Source organism: Ursus americanus, chromosome 13, assembly GCF_024610735.1.
Source record: "Ursus americanus isolate L20-20 chromosome 13, mUrsAme1.1.p, whole genome shotgun sequence".
NCBI lineage: Eukaryota > Metazoa > Chordata > Mammalia > Carnivora > Ursidae > Ursus > Ursus americanus.
In genome coordinates this window covers 2,018,752-2,039,910 of record NC_142139.1, presented here as the reverse complement: position 1 = coordinate 2,039,910, position 21,159 = coordinate 2,018,752, and the positions used below count along the sequence as shown (strand labels likewise).

Genomic DNA, 21,159 nt, shown 5'->3' with positions numbered 1-21,159 from the left:
TGGAGCCTGGGATTCCTTATGTAGAAAAGTGAAAGAGTTGAACTACTATGATTTTGCTCTATAAAATTCTATTCATTCATTGAACAGATATTTATATCTGTTGTCAGGCAGCATTTTAACAGCTTGGAACATATCACGTACAAAACAGGTAAAAATCTATGACCTTACAGAACTCATGGTATAGAAGGTAGAAATAGACAAGAAATCCTACATATAATAGGTTGGTAAATTACAGGATATTAGAATGAGATAAGTGATTTGGAAAATAATATACTGCGATTTGAACAAGGTAAAGAAGTGAGAGTCATTGTCAGGAATCCTACCAAACTCACCAGAATTTGCACAGGCTTCTTCTTTTCAAAACTCAGTTTCCTCTCAATAAAGGTGGCACTGTTGTCCTTTACAAAATTAAGATTCTGAACTTCTTCTAGTACTCGATTCTGAATTTCAGAGATTCTTGAGGCCAACAGTGGTACCTATAGGTAGAAATGATATGGCATTGTTCTCAAACAACTATGTAACCATATTAGGTATTAAATTTAGTAGAGTTGTGACAAATAGAGAAAGTGTACGATAGCTCCACAGAAAAAAATTAGGGCAATGTTAGAACTTTTGGATAAAAATGGTCTAATTTGCTATCTCCAGAAACCTCACTAAAGTGATAGGGATAATTGTTTTTAAAGGCTCAAATCTAGGGGCACCTGGGTAGCTCAGTCAGTTAAGTGTCTGCCTTCAGCTCAGGTCATGGTCTCTGGATCCTGGGATTGAGCCTCATATCAGGGAAGTCTGCTCCCCCTCCCCCCCCCCCCGGCTCATGCTCTCTCTTAAATAAATCTTTAAAAAATAATAAAGGATAAAATAATAGAAGAGAAATAGAAAGCAATGGAAATTTGGAAGAAGGGCTCAGGAATCAATGGCAGTTGGGTCCTCCAAAGTGGTAGGGTGGGATAGTGGGAAGGAGAAACAAGCTAAAATGAGAAGCATTGGTTAACAGCCTGTGGTATTTAAACAAATCAGCAAATTCTTTGGCATGCCTCTCATCAAGAGTTGGAGTCCATGTCCTTTCTCCTCAAAAGTGCGTGGGTTTTTAAAATTGCCTCCATGAATAGAATGTGGAAATGAACAGAACAACAGAAGTGATGCTATCTGACTTTCAAGATTAGGCCAAAAGAGACCATTGAGGTTTCTGCGGGTTTCTCTTGGGACACTCACTCTGAGAGACTTTAGTAGCCATGGAAGAAGTTCAGTTGCACTGTAGCCAGTATATCAAAACACCAGGTTGAAAGATCAGGTGGGGGGAGGTCTACGGAACCCCAACTGTCCTCGTTCCCCAACTATTTGAGTCTTCTATCATCAACCCATCTTCCACCCCAGACACAGGCTTGAGGAAGTCTTTGAGATGACTCTAGCCCCAGCTATGATGAGACTGCAACCTCACAGAGACACTGAGAATGACTGCCGTGAGCCCAGGGAACCTCCAGAACCATGAAAGACAATAGTAATAAATGACCATTGCTTGCTACATGCTGCCATGTTTGATATAATTTGTTACACAGTTTTAGACAACTGGAATCATCCATATATCCATTAGTAGGAGCAGGTTGATACAAAAAACCATACAAAATGTATGATTCCATTTTTATGAGATACAAACCAGGCATAACAGTCTATGGTAACATATGGATGCATCCCCAGGAAGTTAAAAAAGCAAATGGCAGGATGGTGCTGGAATATCCTAGTTTTCTATAGGAAACAATACATACGTATTTTCATTTACTACTAATGGCATGAAGAAACCCTGAATGGATAAACTAGTAACAATGGGACTGGCAGTAGGGGATGGGTGGTTAGGGAATGGGAGTCTGTGTGAGACTGCTTATACATTTTTATGTAGTTTTGCCTTTTGAACCACGTAAATGTAGCACCTGCTTTTTCAACTTAATTTAATTCAAATGATAAGTTAAAAGTTAATTAAATACACAGTAAAAAATAAAGTCAGGACAATTAATTTTCCTCCTAATGTTGTCCATTAAATATCTAACCAGCTGAAGAAGAACTAATTGAAATGAAGGGTAAAGAAACCACACTGATTTTCTTAAGTTGATACTAGCTTGTAAATATCATTCTTCTTCTTCAGGGAAATAGTCATAAAATCATATCCTAATGGAAAACTAAATACACACACGTGATCACACATCCACACATCCTAGACTGTTTTCCATTGCAAGAAAGACTGGACAGGTAGCCTGTTTCTGTCGTTCCACTGAGATGGCCTTCTTTCTGGATCCACGTCTTACACAGTCACAGTTAGCATTGAGGAACCACTGACTAGGAAGAGAATACAAAATACAAATTGATAAGCTTCAGCAGAGCCTCGAGCAGGCGGAGCTAAAAGGTGTCCGGCATTTGAAAAAAAAAACCTCCAAGAAGAACAAAGGTGTACAAGTCACACTAAACCTGAACTAGGAAACATTCCTGGGGAGAAAAGAGAAAGAAACGGGAAGACTATGTTACCGGCTTCAGTTAAATCCCGCCCCGCCCCCCACGCGCGGGCGCGTGCGCACACGCACGTCACGCACGGCACGCATGCGCACCATGCGCGGGGCCGTTTCACGCGGCCGTGGTTCCTAGCAGGTCCTGCTGGCTTAGCTAGCCCGGTGCTTACCGGCGCCACTGTGGAATACACTTGCTGAGCCGAGAGGGTCAGGTCCCCGAGGAGAGCCACGAAACTGCAGAGACAGTTCCACAGAATCTTCCGAGCCGCCCGGTTGAACACCTGGAGCTCCTCCACGAGCTGGGCATTGAGGGCCTCATACTCCTTTTTGGCCAAGTCTGACGCGTCTCCTGCTGCCCGAGGTAGGTAGCTGTTGCAGTCCAACAGTTTGTCGTAGCGTTTCTGGATGAGCTTCTGAGGCCCTGTGAATAAGGACAGCAGGGCCGACAGGGGCACCAGGACGAGCCTGTGTAAATGGGCTGCCTGCCGAGAGAGAAAAGCAATCCTGTGACAGAGTCGGGAGCAACCAATACATGTCCCGCGCTATCACCAGTAGGCTTACTTCCTCCCTGCGGGAGCTCAGAGGAAGACAGGAAAGTATGTAGCCAAGTTAAGAGGCGATGTGTTGATCTGGGGTGCCTGGGTGGCTCAGATCTGCCTTTGGCTCAGGTCGTGATCTCTGGGTCCTGGGATTGAGCTCCCCAATCAAGCCCCCCCCCCCAACCCTTGTTAAGTCCCATATCTGGCTCCCATCTCAGCGGGAAGTCTGCTTCTCCCTCACCCTCTCCCCTTTGCTCATGCTCTCTCTCTCTCTCTCTCTCTCAAATGAATAAATAAAATCTTAGAGGATGTGATCTTTTTTTGTCTAGCTAAACTTGCTCAAAAACTTAGAACAGGGACTCTAGACTCTAATACTGAATGCAAAGAGTGAGCAAGAAGAGGAATACCAAAGTTAAAGCCTGCACACCCAAGATACACTCCATCTTTCTCCCTACAGCCATTGGTTTTGTCATTGGGGTCATCTCCTTCCACACTTTCCCCTTCCCCTCCCCCTCTTTTCTAATCCCAGAACCCAGCAGAGTTACTCCAGCACATGGGGTGGGAGGCAGAGACTCCAGTCTTTGATCACTAAGACTGTGCAAATGACTCACCATACAATTCCCTTCATTTGCTGACAATAAAAGGAAGGTAGTCTTAGAAGAGACTGTATCCTGTACCTCCCACATCTGCCCAATTCCCTGGTTACCCTGATGACTTATTTTGGGTAGAGGAACTTTATATCCTATACAGATAAGTACCTCCTTATTATAGGTATTTTGCTGCTGTGATAGAAATGACAATAGAATTATTGCTTTCTCTTTAAGTACATTGAAGGTTGATGCTGGTTCTGTTTCTTAAATTGTTACATTTTTAGGTCTGAGTCATTGAAAATGAACTTCATATTAACCCCCAGCCCCATGCCAGCACCTGAGCATCCTGGACTTACTTTCTTCTATTTCTCTTTCTTCCCCCTCTATTCTGAAGCGCATTATATCTTATGTTGGTGACTGCCGACTTTACGCTTTATCATATATGCGTAGGCTACATGATTGTTACAGCAATTTAGAAGTAGGTTTCTCTTTGTGCCCTGAAAGATGTCCTAGGGAATCAGCATCTGAGCAGCAGCTTTCATTAATTAAACAGCCTCTGGTAACTTTGTCTGAACTCATGGGAAATCTACAAGAGAAAGGAAACCAATCTCTTACTGGCACTAGCAATAGACTACACAGATAAAATTTGATGTCTAGCTTATAAAATAATCAATATACACCTGCAGACTGTTTAATGAGTCCTTTGACTAAGCAAAGAATCTGTTTATGGTTCTGATAAATTACTGTATTGTAACTTGACTGGATTCTACAGGCAATTACGATATTACAACATAATTACTATATATATGTATGCCATATATATATATGTGTGTGTGTGTGTGTGTGTGTGTAGTATATATATGTGTATATATATACGTCTATGGTCACAGGATATACCATAGAGAGAAACCGATTCTGATTCAGCTGGACATAGGAATTATGATTGGAACAAATAAGAATCAGATTTTCTTTTCATATTTTTTCCTATTCAAAACATGTAGGCAAGTACTTTTCAAAGTAGATAAGTATTTTTCAAGGTTAGATAAAAACACTGCTCTGCCTTTAGATAGATTTTTGAATTCTTATTAACATTTGATTTTTAAAAAGGAGTTTACTGTACTCATAAGTAAAAAAAGTTACTTTTATATTGATCATTCTAATGATTATTTTAATTTAGCTCAATTTATCATCTTGTGGGTTTCATGCAAGGAGAAGAACACAGCTCTTCTTCCATCAAATTCTGGACATGCTTGTTGAGGAGAAGCTGTATACCATGCTCTTACATAGTGCTCAATAAATACTTATCGACTTAATACATTGGAATTAAACTAAAGAGCAAACCGTTAAGGACTTTTCTAAATTGTGCTGCCTGTAATTAAGCCCAGAAAATGTATAAAGAACTAGCCACACTGTTTCCATTTAACATCCATCGTAAAAACTTCTCTCTCTCTGTCTCTTGCTCTCTCACTCTCATTTATCTAATCGATCATTTTAGTTCAGATGTAATCCTGACTTTCCATTCCCCAGTGCCATGAAATAAGATGCCTCTGAGTGTTTTCTACTGGGGGGTGGGGCTACTCACTGGATGCCGCGACTTGAGATTGGGGGGACATTACTGAGATTTAGAGCCTGGTACTCCAGGAGTGCTAAACATCCTCCAACACAAGGGCCTCTCAATGAAGAGCTATCGGACCCAAAATGCCAATAATGCCAACACAAAACTGCCACTTTTAAGGACCTTCAAGATGATGAAGGAGCCTATTATGGCTTCTATATAACGTAGTACTATGATGTAATAATACCTATGCAACACAAGATACGAAATTAAAATCAGTACTACTCAAACTAATGTACCAGCCAAGTATTTCTAGGCTTAAGCATGTTGTTAGGATTCCAGGCTATGTTTTATAATTTTGTATATTTTATAGATCTCATAGAAAACAAATATTTTACCACAGAACAGAAGGCATGTGACTCATAGGTTAAAAGCCCTTTCTCAATAAGAAGGCTTTACTTTCCAGTATATAGTGTGTTAATAAAAGTCATGTCTTCAGAGAGTATCTTCGGTCCTCCTGTAAGGACTCTGGACTTTTCCAGAGACTCCGTTAGGAAAATCACAGCTTGCCAACTTGATAAATCTGTGATCTATCACATGCAGACTTATACTAAATGTGGATTTACACAGGGGCGCCTGGGTGGTTCCGTTGAGCATCTGTCTTCAGCCCACATCATGATCCCTGGGTCCTGGGATCAAGCCCTGCGTAGGACTCCTTGCTCAGCAGGGAGTCTGCTTCTCCCTCTGCCTGCCATTACCCCTGCTTGTGCTCTCCCTCTCTGTCAAATAAATACATAAAATCTTAAATAAATAAATAAAATAAAAGCTACACAGACACTGACTACTCCTAGGGTCTGGGACCCTCTTGAGTTTTTATCAGAGTAAAAAATCTTCACTAATACCACTTTAAAATAGTTAATAATAATTTAAAAAACCCTGCCTGTTTAAACCTACTGATTTTGATATTCGTATTTGTTTTAGTGCATGTTTTATTTCTAACTCCAGAAAAACAAATAAAAAGCAGCTTTTCTTCTAACCCTACTTTCTAATTTATCTGTGACTATAAATAACTTACAAAGTCACCACAGGGATTTGGGGCATAACTTGGGGCCTCCGAATGGCTCCTCTCCTCCTTATCTTTGTTGCATGAGATCTCCTGGAGCTCCATCACACTCTGCAGCGCTAAGGGCATGGCCTCCTGAAACCCACGAACAAAGTCACAAAATGGGCAAAGTTCTGAAGTTCCGTACAATTAAATGTATCCCAAGTGTGTACTTCATCATCATAACCCCCCATTACCACTGAGAGAAAACAAAAAAAAGGAAGGAAAGAAAGTCATGAATACTCTGCACAACGAGGTTACTTACAACAATCTGTTTTCTTCCTTTCCCCCTGTCACTTTCTCCTACTGCTCTGTATGACACCTTCTTTATTAAGTGGGACTCCAACTTAAGTTCCCTCATTGGCCATTCTTCAGCATTCAGTTCTTACTGAAGCCCTTATTTTAGAAATCACTCCTTTTTGATTTATGTCTTCAGTTTTCCTTAGTGAATTTACTGCTCTTTGTAAAAGAAGATGCTCATGTTTTTGCTGAATTGGCCAGTGGAAATAGAAGACTTTCCTGTAGATATTCCCAGGATGCATTCACTTCATGAAATGTCTGTGAAGGACAGAGTTCCCACTGCTCTCTGGTCTTATAACTAAGTTTTGGTTTTCTTTTCACAGAAAGCAGAGCTTTAGGAAGAGATTAGCAAAGCTGATTGTAAAGTCAGGCTTTGCATCAGTTAATAAGTGAGAAAAGAATGTGGCTTGTTGGTTACATAACATAGAACCTTTTCTCCAAGTCATCATGCCTGTTAACCTAATCCTCTGTTGGTATAAGAATTTACCTATGCATGCAAACATCTGCTTCCAAAAATAGATATCCAAGATAAAAACTGTAAAATGGGAAGGGCGTCATGTGTTAACTGAGTTACATGGAATTCTACTGCTTATCTATGTCTCCCAGTCATGACCATTATCAAGATGTTAAGGACGCTATGTCTTCTTTATGAGATCCATTCTCTCTCTACTGATTATAATTATACTGCACTTCAATTGGTTTGATGAAGTCAGTGATTCTCAATGAGGGCAGAAAAACTTTCTGGGGGATTGGAAATTAGTGGGAGTGCTTTTGTCTTCTACTACGGTTGTCTGGGAGTATTTGCATATTGTAGTTCTTATTATTTTGTCAGAATTTATTTTCCTTTACATTTTCTTTTATGTAGACCTACCTACCGACAGAAATTACCTGTGAATTTCATTCAGAACTCCAAAGGAGGCATTACAAAATACCAGTTATAAAATAAATAGAGGTGCTCTGTTCATATAGGGTTGTGTGATCGTATGTCCTTTTTTAAGTTGGCTTCTCAGAGACTTACAGCTAAATTTGAGATCCACATGTGGGGTTCTGTGGTTTTTACATGGCCTTTATGTTATGCTCTTTTTGCTCTTTAGTCCTCCTCTAATTTCGTTTTATGTCCACCTTTGATTTTGTTTTTTCTTTCAGTCCCACTTTTAAATGTGCAAATATGTGTTTTAAGTACTAGAAAGGGATACGTTAGTATAATTCAACAAATAAAGAAAATTTCTGCCAAATCAATTTTGCATTAATGAACTCATCTCTATTATAAGGAAAGCATGCTGATGGTCCAACACCACGTGGCAATCACGTGAGCTAATGTCCTACAGTGTGGTGACTTGAATTGGGAGAATGCGGGAACAGATAAGGGAACAAAGAACAAAATCTACATCTTTATACTGGCTTCCCTCAGCGGCAGCCTCCCAAACTTGATATAATATCAGTGACTTTTATCATATAAATTCCATCACATAAATGAATGAACATTCACATTCACTCTTCAGAATAACTGTGGACATCAATACCTTGTCCTAGAAACACTGGAAACGGTTGTGTCTTACCTACCTGGATATGTTGAAGACAGAGTGAAATGTTCTTCACGCAATGCCTCACTGTCTTTTCTAAAGATCTAAACATCTTTTCTTCTCTGTTAAAGGCATTGTCTTTCACCTATAGTGAAGATGAAATTATTTTTATAACTCAAATAAATCTTGTGCTTTAAAGAAATGTCACAGGCTGTATTAGTCCAGCACATGCCAAAGAGGCTCCTTTATGAGATGACAACCTTCCATGTCATGCTGACCACCTTAGCGCGGTGCTTACTGTGTCCGAGCACACGGCGAAACTTCAGTTAGTGTAGCGAAGCCGCTGCTGCTGGTTAACCCGCTGTCCAGCTTTCACGGAGCGTCGTCTGTGTGATGGTAGCTGCAGGAGGTGCAACTTTCCTTTGCAGTTGCTAACGGCATATGTTATATACATACTCTGAAATTATGCCCCATTTGTGGGTTCATAAAATGATTAATACAATAAAAAAATCAAAATTAAAATAAGATACACATTGCATCCCTTTACCGGAACTTACTGTTTTGTTGCTATGACTCATCCCAGTTAAGTTCACAGTGGTTATTTAGAAAAGAAACTTAGCTTCCTGGCTAAAGAAATGCAGTAATTCTTTACCAACTCAAATTTGAAAGGTTGAGTATGATCTTGGCCAGAAGAGTCCTTCTGTGGGGAAAACCCGGCAGAATTAAGGCAGTGGTCACATGTGTTTAAGTTATTTTTTGATGTTTTATTTTATTGATAAGACCATAATTATTATTAATGGTGAGAAGTACTTCTTGGCTATCAAAATGGTGACCAAAGAGCAGGACCAGCTTCATGCTGGCAAAATCTGTGTGAGCCTGAAAATGATTTGTGGCGCCTGGTGGGCATTCTTCAGTTTGGTACTAGGTAGTGACCATAGCTGCGCTCTGTTCATAGTTTATAGGTTTGTTAATTTAAGGTGGTTGACCTTGGGGGGGGATGGTTGACCTTAAAACTGAATGCACAGAAAATGGTCATATTTTATTTTATTTTTAAACGCCTTCATATTGTTTATCTAAAAAGCTTTTGATTAAATAGGTAGCCTAGTTCCTTGTAATTCACATAACATTCAATATCGTCTGCCTTAGGATCTCTCTGCTCTAATCTAGTTTGATGTATAGAACAATATGCTGGGGCAGATTATCTTAAATGCAGTTTTCAACGACCCATCACCAGCTATTTTATAATTTTGTGTATCTTGGCGGGGATCCAGATGATTCTAAAATAAGAGATTCAAGGATCAGAGTATGAGAAATATTGTGCAGTTCCGTGTTCCTATAGCCAAGCCTTTCTTGTGCTGCTTTATTTTGCTGGAATATGCTGCTGTCCCTTTTTTTGCCTTGCAAAATTCTGTTTAATTTTTTTAAGGACTCAACGTTCACCCCTTCTGTGAAACCTCTCTTGAATTCCTATTCTTTTCACCGTAGAAAATTAATTGGTCCCCCATGTGCTCTCACAACACTAGTTAATTATTTAAGTGATTCTATCCACTGATAAATGGCAAGCATTTGAGATTAAGTATTTTTTGTCTTAGTAATAATAATAGCTAACATTTATTAAACACTAAACTATGTTCCAGACACAGTGCTAAAACCTGCTTTTCTCATTTTAATTTTTAAAAACTCTCTGGCATAAGTGCCACAGTTAATCCCATTTTAGAGATAAACAGAAGCTTGGGAGCTGTGGCAGAGATAGCTGCTGTTCTTCTTGTCATACTTTTCCTGACAAGCTTTGCACCTCTGGTTTAAGCTGGACACATGGCTACCCTGCTGGAGACTACCTTTTCCAGTCTCCCCGGCAGCAGCTCGTTCTGCCCTCGTAACTTGTTTGGGTAAATAGATGTTAGTTAAGTGATATATTTCACTTCTGAATTTTGGCCTTACAGCATTGTCCTTGGGACAATACTGAAGACACAGCAGTGACCCAACTTCAACCCAGCAGATGGAGACAGAATGTTTGGGGGACAGCACAGCACCGAATTGGAGACAGCCGGGTTCCTAAAGAAATTTGTGCAGCAGAGCCCGTCTGGACTCACATCTTAGGACTATTATAGGAAAGAGAAATAAATGACTATCCAGCTTAAGCTACTTTGTTTTGGAATCTCTTTGTGAAAGGAGCTTGGCCTTTACCCTAAATAATATAGAAAATTAAAGAAATTTACCCATGTTAGTAGGTATTCACACCCAAGGAGTCAGAATTCAGAATTTCTTTGTATTCCTGATCTCTAACACAGTGTCTGGTACATAGAGTTCAATACATGTGTGATGAATTGAACGGAATCTTCCTCTTGGGTAATAGTTTTATACCCTAACTCCACCAAATATTTCACTTGAGCTGCTGACAAGTGCAAAATTGACTGATTTGAGATTTATCTCTTCTGCAGTTCGGCCTATGCAGCTGATTTTCTGATTAACAGTGAAATGCTTCGTTGCTGACAGGGCATCTTCTCAAAAGATTAAGGGGAAAATCTAATTAATATCCTTTCAGGCCACTTTACCTACAATTCACTTTTAGTTCACAATTGGAAAATATCAGAAGCCGATGATAAATATGTTGAAGAATGTAACGGCTTCTACAAAAACTTGCTCAGAATTAAAACCTGCTGTTGTTCCTCAATAGAATTGTCTTAAGTCAGAAGCAACAACCTGAAGAGTAGGGGAGAATTGTGTGCATGACATTTACACATGCCTATGGAGGCTGCAGTCTCTTCTCAAATTGAATTCCCAGTCCAATTTTATTACTGTTGCTTTTACTTCAAATGTCTTGATTTTCCTTTCCCTGATCTATGACCATACACCATAATGTCCCAAACTTCTCGTATTATAGTTTTGCATTGGGAGAGGGGCTTGGAGTTATTTCCTGCTTGCAATGGACCCAGTGAGCCCCTAGAAGAACATAAAGAGGTATTAACAAGAATGATACATGCCATGGATTCTAAGAATGTCCGTATTGGATATGGAATGGTAAAGTAGGTGCAGCCACAAGAGGAAACAAAAACAGGGCTTGGAAGAAGTTGATTATAGTGACAAGTCCTAAAGAGGAGGTCCCTGCATGCCGTTTGGGCCACAGGACAATCACTAGGTTTTGGTCAGAGGGCAGAAAGGAGCAGGGGCAAAATCAAGACCAGAGCCTTATTATGTTTTTTGTGGGCAACCCTATAGAAATAGCTGGGTCAGGATAAATAGTTTAGGATTGGCCAGTTTGGGTAATTCCCATGGGCTTTGGGCTTTTGTGGTGGTCTTTTCTTGTCTGGGACCTGGCCCTAGGATGATTTAAGGCAGAGGAATACTGGCTTGGTGTGTGAGAGTTAGATTAGAAGGTGTTTGGGGCTATAGACTCCTGATTGCTTGGTTTGCATATGAAGGAAGTGATCCCAGCTGAGCCCTTTGATTTCTCTAAGAATGGATTAGTCCTGGGAGGGGCATCTCTCAGGGCCTGCAGCTTTTTCAAGATGTCAAACATCATAACATACAGAAAGTAAAAGACCTGACTAATACGCAATGCATAAAGGAGTTTATATCTACGTGAGAAGTAGGAAGTCTGTATGTTAAAAGGTAGTAAACAGTAATACACTGTAGTGATATGAAATGCTGCTGCTGCTGCTGATGGTGATGATGATGATAGCCGATGCGTACTGAGTGCTTCCTGTCTGTGTTAGGTACTTTCTTCATAGGCGTCACCTCATTTCATCCTCACGAGCCCTCCATGTGGTAGGTCCTAGTGTAATCTTGATGACTCCCTTGGAGTTAAGCTTTGTGCCCAAAGGCAAATACTTATTAAGTGGCAGAAGTGACGTTCTAATCCAGATCTGGATAACTTCAAGGACGTTGCCCTTACTTTCTGCCATCTGCTGACTCTGGCAAATGTTCATGGTGCCAAGATTGGAAAACACTCAGCCAGCTTGTCAGGCATTCAGAAGAGGAAGAGGCCAGTACTATCTTAGGGACAGAAAGCTGCAAAGGCTTAATGGAGAAAGGAAAAAGACCCTGGCAGCTGAAGAGTGAAGTACATAGGACAAGCCAACTAAAACCAATGCTGAACTACCATACAGTTGCCTCTAGTTCAAACTAAAAACCGTAGAGATGGTAACATAATAAGGGATGAAGTCAGGCAAATGAGAAGAAAAAAAGTACTCTACAGTATCTTAAGAACTGTCCTGCTTGCTTTCGGTTAGAAGCCCGCTGAATTACTATCTCTAGGCCGTGAACTTTCTATCTTGTGATTCTCAAAGTGTGTTCCATTTGTCACTTACTTCAAGGTCATTTAGCTTCAAAACACCTGGAGTTCTGTAAAAATACAGACCGCTAGGTTGCACCCTTGAACCGGGTGGAGCCCTGGAATCTTTTGGCAAGCTCCTCAGGTAATTATTCCACACATTAAAGTTTGAGAGCATTTGCTAGTCCATCCATTATTTATTGGGGGTTGAGATGAAAGTGGTTCAGAGCAGGCTAAACAGCTGACACAAAACAATTACCCAGTAATATAATGTGCATGGGGGGTGGGGAGAGAGGAAGAGGATAGAGGTAGGAAAAAAATCACACTAAGGTCCGCACCTAACCCCCCCTTTCTTTTTTTAGATAGGTGAAATAAAGATAAGATGAACATTAAGGGAACCTGAAAAGAAATTGAGGTTTTTAAAAAGCAGAGATAAGATAGGGGTGAATGGAGGACATTGCCTTGGGTGAGATTATGTGCTGGTTGACGGTGAGAATTAGGACTTCTGGGGCATCCCATGTTGACCCCTGTCCTCATGTCCTGTTCTTTCCTTTGCTTCCTGAGTAGAAGCACCACAGTTAAAATAGTGTCAAAACCACCCACACTCCATTTCCCCCAAAAGAGGGAGAAAGAAAGGATCAGCATCAGGCAATGACCTTGAATTCTCAGTGTTCTAGAAACAGCTCTGATAACAACCAACCAAACCCTCACGAAAGTATCAGCATTCATATGCCCCAGGAGGATGTATATGGCCGGAGAAGAAACATTACCTGTGGTTCTCCTCTGGTCAGAATCTTTAGATGATTTGTCACTCTTTTTGATTTCTTGCTAATTGAATGAATGTTTAGTTTAGACAATTTATCTTTAAGTGATTCATCCTCATCATTCTTCTTGTATTTTAGAACTGAAATGGAAGAATGCAATCATGTCTCTGAACACATGCAACATAGAAAGTGTGTGTTTCATCCAAAGAATTCAAGATCCATATTTAAGATAGAAATCTATGTGGTTTTTGACCCTCTGATGCAGGTGCAGTATGTTCTGGCCCCACTGCCCAGGCATGAGCCCAGCTGCCCAACCCACTGATCAGAAACTCAGCTGTCCAGGGGCTTGAGCTCCTCAAAGCTCGAGGTCCATTTACCTTCCACATTAAAGAAATCTCTGACACTGGAGAAAAACTCTCTCTCTTCTTAGATAATACATTTGTTATCTTTGGTCTCTAGAATGAAGCATCAAGACCTCACTAAGGGAACTGCACCCAGCATAAGGAGACCTCAGACTCTAGAGGGGCTCTCCACTAGCTGAGACATTTGGGGTAAGTTGAGCACCTCTCTGAGCTTTACCTTTTTATCTTTAAGATCGTTTACACCTCTCATATTGTTCAAAGTGTTAAACGTTTCTAACATTCAGTTTTGGTAAGCGTGCCAGGAGATGGGCAATCTTACACACTGTTGATGAGGTTTCAACCCATACAGTTTTTGTGGAGAAAAATTGGGCAGAATCTTCTAAATGTATAGTCTGTGACCAGGAAGTCCGTGCAGAGAATCTGCTTTCCATAATAAGCATAACAAAGTTTTGCTTGATACAGCATTTTTTTCCCAATAGCACAATATTGGAAACAATCAAAAACTTAATCTATAGAGGAATAGTTAACTCAATTATGACACATTCAGAAATAGAATAGTAGGGAACTATTGAAAAGAAAGCCAATATTACCTGAGAGAGTGTTCATGATATGTAATTAAGTTTAAAAACCACCCCCAGCAGACTGTAGTGCCACACATGTTCAGGAAAGATGGAGAGATGGAGAAGAGAAAGAAGAAAGAAAATAGAAAAAAAAAAAAAAGACATAGTAACTCTAAAGAAAACCTATGAAATGTCAGCTATGCAAACTGTAATCATGGGAGTGGAAAATTTTTCCACTTTAATACTGTGAAAGAGTTTAAGCAAACAGAAAAGTAAAAAGAATAATATAACAGTTTTCTTTCAGTCTTGTCAAATTCTAACATTTTCTCCTTGCTTATCTTCATAAAAATAATCAGTTGAAGTTTCTCTGATCCCCATCTTTGGTCCCTTAAAGGGAATTATGATCCTACAGAATGGGGTTGACTCTATCTGTATCTATTTTTACACCTGTATTGTATATGGATTTGTACAATGCATAGTATTATTTTGAATGTTTTCAATGTTTATAAAAATGGCACCATATTGCAAATATATATTCTTCTGTCACTTGTAATTTACTTTTTAGAAAACTCAACTCGGTGTTTTTGAGATTTATTCAATTGACACATGCATTTTAATTTTTATGTTCTCGCGGTATCTTAGTATCCAGTACACAGTTTTCCTATTATCTGGATAAATATGTAAGCTATTTTCTTGCTTTACGAACAGTAGTAGTTACTAGTATACCTGCCTATGAGTATATGGGAAAGAGTTTCTCAAATATCTAGAAATTGATTTTCTGAGTGTCAGGTGTGGGCATCTTCAACTTTACTAGATATTGCCAAATTATTCTCCATAGTGGTGGTTCTCACTACATTCTCAGCTTCAGACTGAGATTCAGCACCTAACATGAGCCCTTCAATTTCTTTTTGCCAATCTGATAGGATGGGAATGGTATGTCATTGTGATTTTAATTTGCATTTCTCTCAGTATAAATGAAGCTTAGCCTTTAAAAATGTACTGGTCTTTCTGAATTGCTTCCTTTATTATTAACCTTTTTTATATTAGAATGTTTTTATTATTGATTTAATATCAGTAGTTATATATTCTAGATAGTAATCCTTTGCCTATGAACTGTCTTTTAATTTGTTTATAGTGTCTCTTCCTCTACAACTTTCATTTTTTTTACTCTAGGCCCTTCTTTATAATTTTAATTTATTAATACAAATACTATTTTTCCAATAAAAATTTAGAAAATAAAAACAATAAAAATAAATGAAGTTGTTAGAGCAGTTAGCTCCCACGTCCTACCATTGCTTTAGTGTTGAATTAAGATTTAAGGTTAGAAGTGCAAAGCCAATTAAGAACTTATGGATACAAATCGCACTGACAGAGGACCCACACAATCTATCCCAATGCATTACTACATCTGGGATGATGGAAACCATGTAATTATGCCTCCTGTTTTGAAATCTACATTCCACTTCAGACATGAATTTTACATCTTGGCTAACAAATACCTAACAATAATTGCATAATTTGAGAAAGAAATATACTTGCTCCCTTCAATGGAGCAATTATTGCTACAAAATCTCCATTCTTCATGTGCCAGAACCAGATGAGCTTGGTGGATTCGCTGAGCCTGTTTCACCACTGATTTGGCTCGAGCTTCTCACTGCTCCAGCTTCCTGGCCATGCCCCATGTCTCCTTCTTCCCACATATATCACCAGTGACAGCAGGACTATGTGCTATGGTATCTTCAGCTCACAATATGTCACCAGGCATAAGGAGGTCAACAGAGGTCGAGTACAGGGCTGCTTGATTTAAAAAACTTGTCATTTTTTTGGTGTCTCATGATCTCCTGAATCCAGCTGGCCAGGCAAAACTGCACTCTGCTCCTTAGCCTCTAATTCTAGATATCAAATGATTGTGATCATTGGAACTGCTATAACCACTTGGATATTCTGAGTCTCAGAAGTATAAGCAGAATACTCCAATCACAGAAAACACTCAATTCATCGTGTCTCTTCTTACCTAGATCTTTCCGTCTTTTAAGTTCATTGATGTTCACATTAATTTCTTTCACCGCGGTGAAGGCATCTCCCAGTGCCCTGAAGTCTGGGTGAGAGGGAGGGGTGGAGCCCCGGAGTTCACACAGCAAGAGGGGGTATTTCATTACACGCTGGATTGGTTTGATCATCAAAGAGCCCATGTCCAGTAAGTTTGGCTTGCCTCTACAATAGAGATAAATAATATCAGTTTCACAGACAGTTGCCTTATTAACTCCTTTTTATTTTTGTGATTTTTATGATTAATTCCGAAACTGTTTTTCTCCTTATTTTTCCTCCATTGCGTTGCACACAATTTCTAAAAGTGAAGCAAGAGCAATGGATGACAGAAAGAAGCCAGGCTGAAAGACCCTACTTCTAAGCAAAAACCTACACGAAAACACATATCTGTCCAAGAGGGACTCAAAGCAGGATTTCCATCCATGCTCCATTTACACCTTTTTTAAATAGCAAGATTCATAATAATAGTGGGGAACAATTTGAGAATGCATTTTTCCATGACAACCAAGAAAAATGCATTTTCCTGATGGTATTTTTGTGATTATTAGTGAGGAAAAGAAATTCATTATTTAAAAAGATGACTTGCCAAGTACAGTCAAAAGAAAGTATTGTCTCCTCTCTTTTACCAAATTGAATAGTTGAATTCATAATGTTACAGAGGTTCTACCACAGTCCCCAAAAGAGATTTATAATAAATGCAATAGTTCTCTAAATTAATTATTAATACCACCACTATCACTACTCATTGCTATCACACCACTTCCCATAATTTTCCTTGTGGAATTCTTTTTAGCCAACAGATCTTCAAGTGACTACACAAAAGTGAGCGCTCATGCCTGACTCTTCCTTTAGGAGCTTCTGAAATGAGATTGGAGCCATTCCAACTAGCCAAGCAGTTCACGAGAAGTGAAAAAGCTAGAAGCGTGGTCATGTCATTGTCCAATCCACTGTCATTCATTTGTCAGTGAGGAGTCAGTGGTTTCTAAAAGCCTTTTTATGCATAGAGGCAAATAAAGAGGCACTACAAATGAACACGGCTAGAAATTGTGCTTTGAATCCCTTCTGGTGGACAGATACACCCAGTTATTTTCCTTTAGGATTTTTGCTTATTTGGCTTTATTTTTGAGTTTTGTTTTTGTTTGTTTGTTTGTTTTAGTAAATAAGAATATAGATGGTTTTCAAATCCTAGTAGGTGAATTTTTTTATTCTTCAATTAGTATTTCTAAATATTAATGTAGCTAGATAACATACCACATCATTGGAATGGTGAAATGGATCTAAAAAGCTTTGGACAAGATCAGAAAAGTTTATCATCAGAAAAGATCTGAAAACCCCTTAGAGACCATCTAATTGAACTCTTCATTTGATAAATGAGAAACTAAAAAACTCTGACGATCATGTGTGTGTTCACACATGCGTATACACACACACACACACACACACACACACACCAGTCACCCTCTGTCACATCTCCCCATTTTTGTTTTTATCGTAGCACTTATCAACTCTCTGGAATCATTTTGTTTCCCTATTTGCCAGTGTATGCTCAATTTCTCTGTCATCACTCTGTCTCTGGCATGACATATAGTATTTTCTCAATGAATATTTGGAGATTGAAGTGATAGGTTTCAGATTTTCTGTAATGCTTTTATTTTACATTGAATTTTTTCCCCAAACATTGCACAGTGGTCCTGAATACAATAGACTGAGGAGTTTTATCACATGCTGAGAGAATAATGATACTATAATAGAAAAAGAAGCAAACCAAAAGGCAACATTTTTTTAAAGGAAAATCAAAGTAAATATTAAAGGTCTGCAAGGGAATAAAGAGCTGTTTTAATATGATTTATCTCATACTTTCTACCATTTACACCAAATCTCTTAAAGAAGGGAAAAAGTGATGTAAGGAGACAGAATGGCAAGGAGGGAATAAGGGGGGTAAGGAGAGAGAGATGTTTTGGTTTCCAAGAGGGTTAGACTAGGTGAAGTGGTTGGGAAAAGAAAAATATGTAAATCTATTATGACTGCTAAAAAAAGTAACAAAATATATTTTCTAACTGATGGTGTATCAAAAGCAGAACATTTGAATATGAAATACAGCATTTTCTTATATATCTCAAGCAGAGATTCTTCAACAATACAGTAGTTTAGACAGTTCAGTAGAAATAATTCCCTTAAATAAAAACAAGTCTAGAATATGGAAGGTTAATACCAGGAGAAGTCATATCATCTGTATGAATCTGATCAGAATTTTTTCTACATGTTTCCTTTGACTGTCACCAAATATTAGTTTATTTTATCTTCCAAAAATTGCTGAAAATGCCATCAAAATATAAATATAATCAATCAAAGAAAACTCAACTTTAATAAGATAGTTTATTAGCGTGGTCTATTGTTATATGCATATTTCAAATTTTTAATTACAAAAAGTACCCCCAGATGTATTAGAGGACATACTTGTATCTCTGAGTTGCGTCTTTGCTTCCTTATTAAGATCTTTCAAAAAAACCAACCTCAACCTTCAGTTGTGTCCCCATCTTATCATTACTTCTTTTTCCATTACTCTTTGACATCAAAGTTCTAGTCTCTCTCTTTTCTGTTTCAAATGATAATAACAACAATTATAAATGATTACCGTTTCTCTTAAAAGTGTCACAAATGCAAATATTTCAAAAGGCTTTCTCAAAAATGAGAAATCTCCCGAACACTTTAGTCCTCAGACGTGTACTTTGGACAGCCCAAGTGATGAGCAAAGATGTTCTGGTATCTGCATCACACAGACAAGCAATATGGTTGAAAAGATAGAGGATGTCTTTTAAGATAATGACACTCCAGGCATTTGCCCCATCTAATCCCTTCCAGTAAGATTAAGTTCTGATAACTGCAGAGGCAAACGAGTCCTACATGCGATATAACCCAGCTCAGCCAAGCACCCATTATCACATACATCCCCAACACAAAGTAACAATTTTCCATATACACTAGGCTAAAACTAAGGTAGTCATTAATTTGTAATTCTGTTTCATCTTCCTCTGTCTTGTCATGAATACTTTGGCAAGTATTTAGTACTATAAGTAGCTACACTAATCTCACTGTGAATTATTAGGACTTTACAAAGTCAAGTAAACACAGCTGGCTTTGTTTTAGCAGCATCCAGTTTTGCTATAAAGAGCTTTGCATCAAATACAAGAAAACAGTCTCACAATGAAAATAAAAATGACATTTAAACAATGTAGAAACTGTGGCGGAGGACAAAGAACATTGAGGTACACCCATATATCTTAATTAGGGGGAGAAAACAGAGGAAGGAAAAATAATCATTTAACTATTGATCATATTACTTTGAGTTTCCTCTGTTTTATGACCACAAGTATCCTAAATTTAATATTAATTTTACAGTAGCCACAAACCATTTACACTGTTATTGAATTTATTTTCAATTCACTCTCCTTTTAAAACACCTTAAGTCAATTTTAGAAAAAAAAAACTGTATATTGCTGTACACATAAATAAACAAATAGGATTTGACACAAATAAAAAATTGTGAAAATAAATACAGAACCATTAACAAATTTTAGAAGATATAAAGAACATGAACGAATGGTAATTGTTTTATTACGGGAGAGATTCAAACCAGAGAGAACCAGTAATATGCAGAGGAAATAATTTAATCATTCCTCCAAAGATTCATTAGTTAGACCCTGAGAACCTAAGGAGAGAGAGGGAGGTGGGGATTAGATTAAGAAGAACTGGTTGGAAAACTGTTTAAGAAATGGCCTAATTTTTAGGGTGCTCTACAAATAAGGGAGATCATTTGGAGAACTAAGAAAGAGCTCTTGGAAATTAAAAGGATAATAGCAGAAATAAAATCTCAAAAGTGTTGGAGAAAATGTTCAGGAACTTTCCAGAAAGAAGAACAAAAATACAAAGGGATAGAAGATAGAAGAAATGTGAAAAAATTAGAAGACTGGTCTAAAAGATCCAATATTGAAATAAATAGAGTCCCGGGAAAGTGAGAACAGAGCACATATGGGGAGGAAATCATCAGTAAAATAATTCAAGAGCAGGGCATTAGTCAGCATGTTGAAAGAACTCAATGAGTACCCAGCACAATGGATGAAATGGAGTCACACCTAGGAATTCATGAAACTTCCGACTACTGGGAACAGAGAAGACCCTAAAGGCCTTCAGAGAAACACGTGAAGAAATGGGTACAAACAAATGGTGAAGAAATGAGAAAAAGCTTCAAATTTCTTATAGCAACACTAAAAGCTAGAAAATGATTAAGAATTACCTTTAAATTCTGAAGGTGAAAGATTTTTAATTTAGAATTCTGTACTTGATCAAACTATAAATCACATGTGAGGGTAAAATAAAGATGTTTTTGGATATAAAATTTCTTAAAATGTTACCTTCCATGCATTCCTGGTGAACATCGGAAACTACTGAAGGATGTACTAGAAATAGGAAAGAGGTAAAGAGATTCTCCAGGATGACAAAAGTTCCTCAAAGACAGGTGTGCCCTGTCACCCGGTCCAAACAGGTCAGAAAGGCTCTGGGAGAGGCTTTTTAGGGAGATGAAATTGATGACATCCATAATGCATCTTGCTGTCTTAAGATGACTGACTGTGAGTGTGGCATTAATGATTAGAACAAAGAAAACTAAGAAAATGAAAATAAACAAACAAATAAAAAAATAAATAAAATATTTAACTCCCAGAATAACAAGTAATTGGTTTATTCCAAGGCTTAGTTCCGAAAAAAATTTACACAGATATACTTAAATATAAGAAGTCAAGCACTGATATTGCTCTAATCCAAATGACAATGTAACCATTTGGGAAAAATGAAGAGATGGGATGTGTGTGTGTGTGTGTGTGTGTGTGTGTGTGTAGTGGAGATGGCATAGGGAGAGAGATAAATTCTTGTGTTCCACAGGGGAAGTCAAAACATAATACTTAAAAAAAAGCAAACATGTTTTTAGATTCATGAAGGTAAGTACCAAAATATTAGCTAAAAGATATGAAAATGCTTATGTCCTTTGGAA

General features: G+C 38.3%; 1 protein-coding gene across 1 annotated transcript in view; it reads right to left on the bottom strand.

Moving 5' to 3' along the window:
* Positions 1–21,159, bottom strand: part of ARHGEF38 (Rho guanine nucleotide exchange factor 38) — a 121,397-nt gene that overhangs the window by 14,224 nt on the left and 86,014 nt on the right. The window contains exons 6-11 of the mRNA XM_045799231.2: positions 16,078–16,277; positions 13,148–13,281; positions 8,145–8,249; positions 6,255–6,377; positions 2,666–2,977; positions 333–476 (exon numbers count right to left, since the gene is read on the bottom strand). Coding sequence (XP_045655187.1) covers positions 333–476; positions 2,666–2,977; positions 6,255–6,377; positions 8,145–8,249; positions 13,148–13,281; positions 16,078–16,277 — 1,018 coding nt within the window. The remainder of the gene's footprint in view (positions 1–332; positions 477–2,665; positions 2,978–6,254; positions 6,378–8,144; positions 8,250–13,147; positions 13,282–16,077; positions 16,278–21,159) is intronic.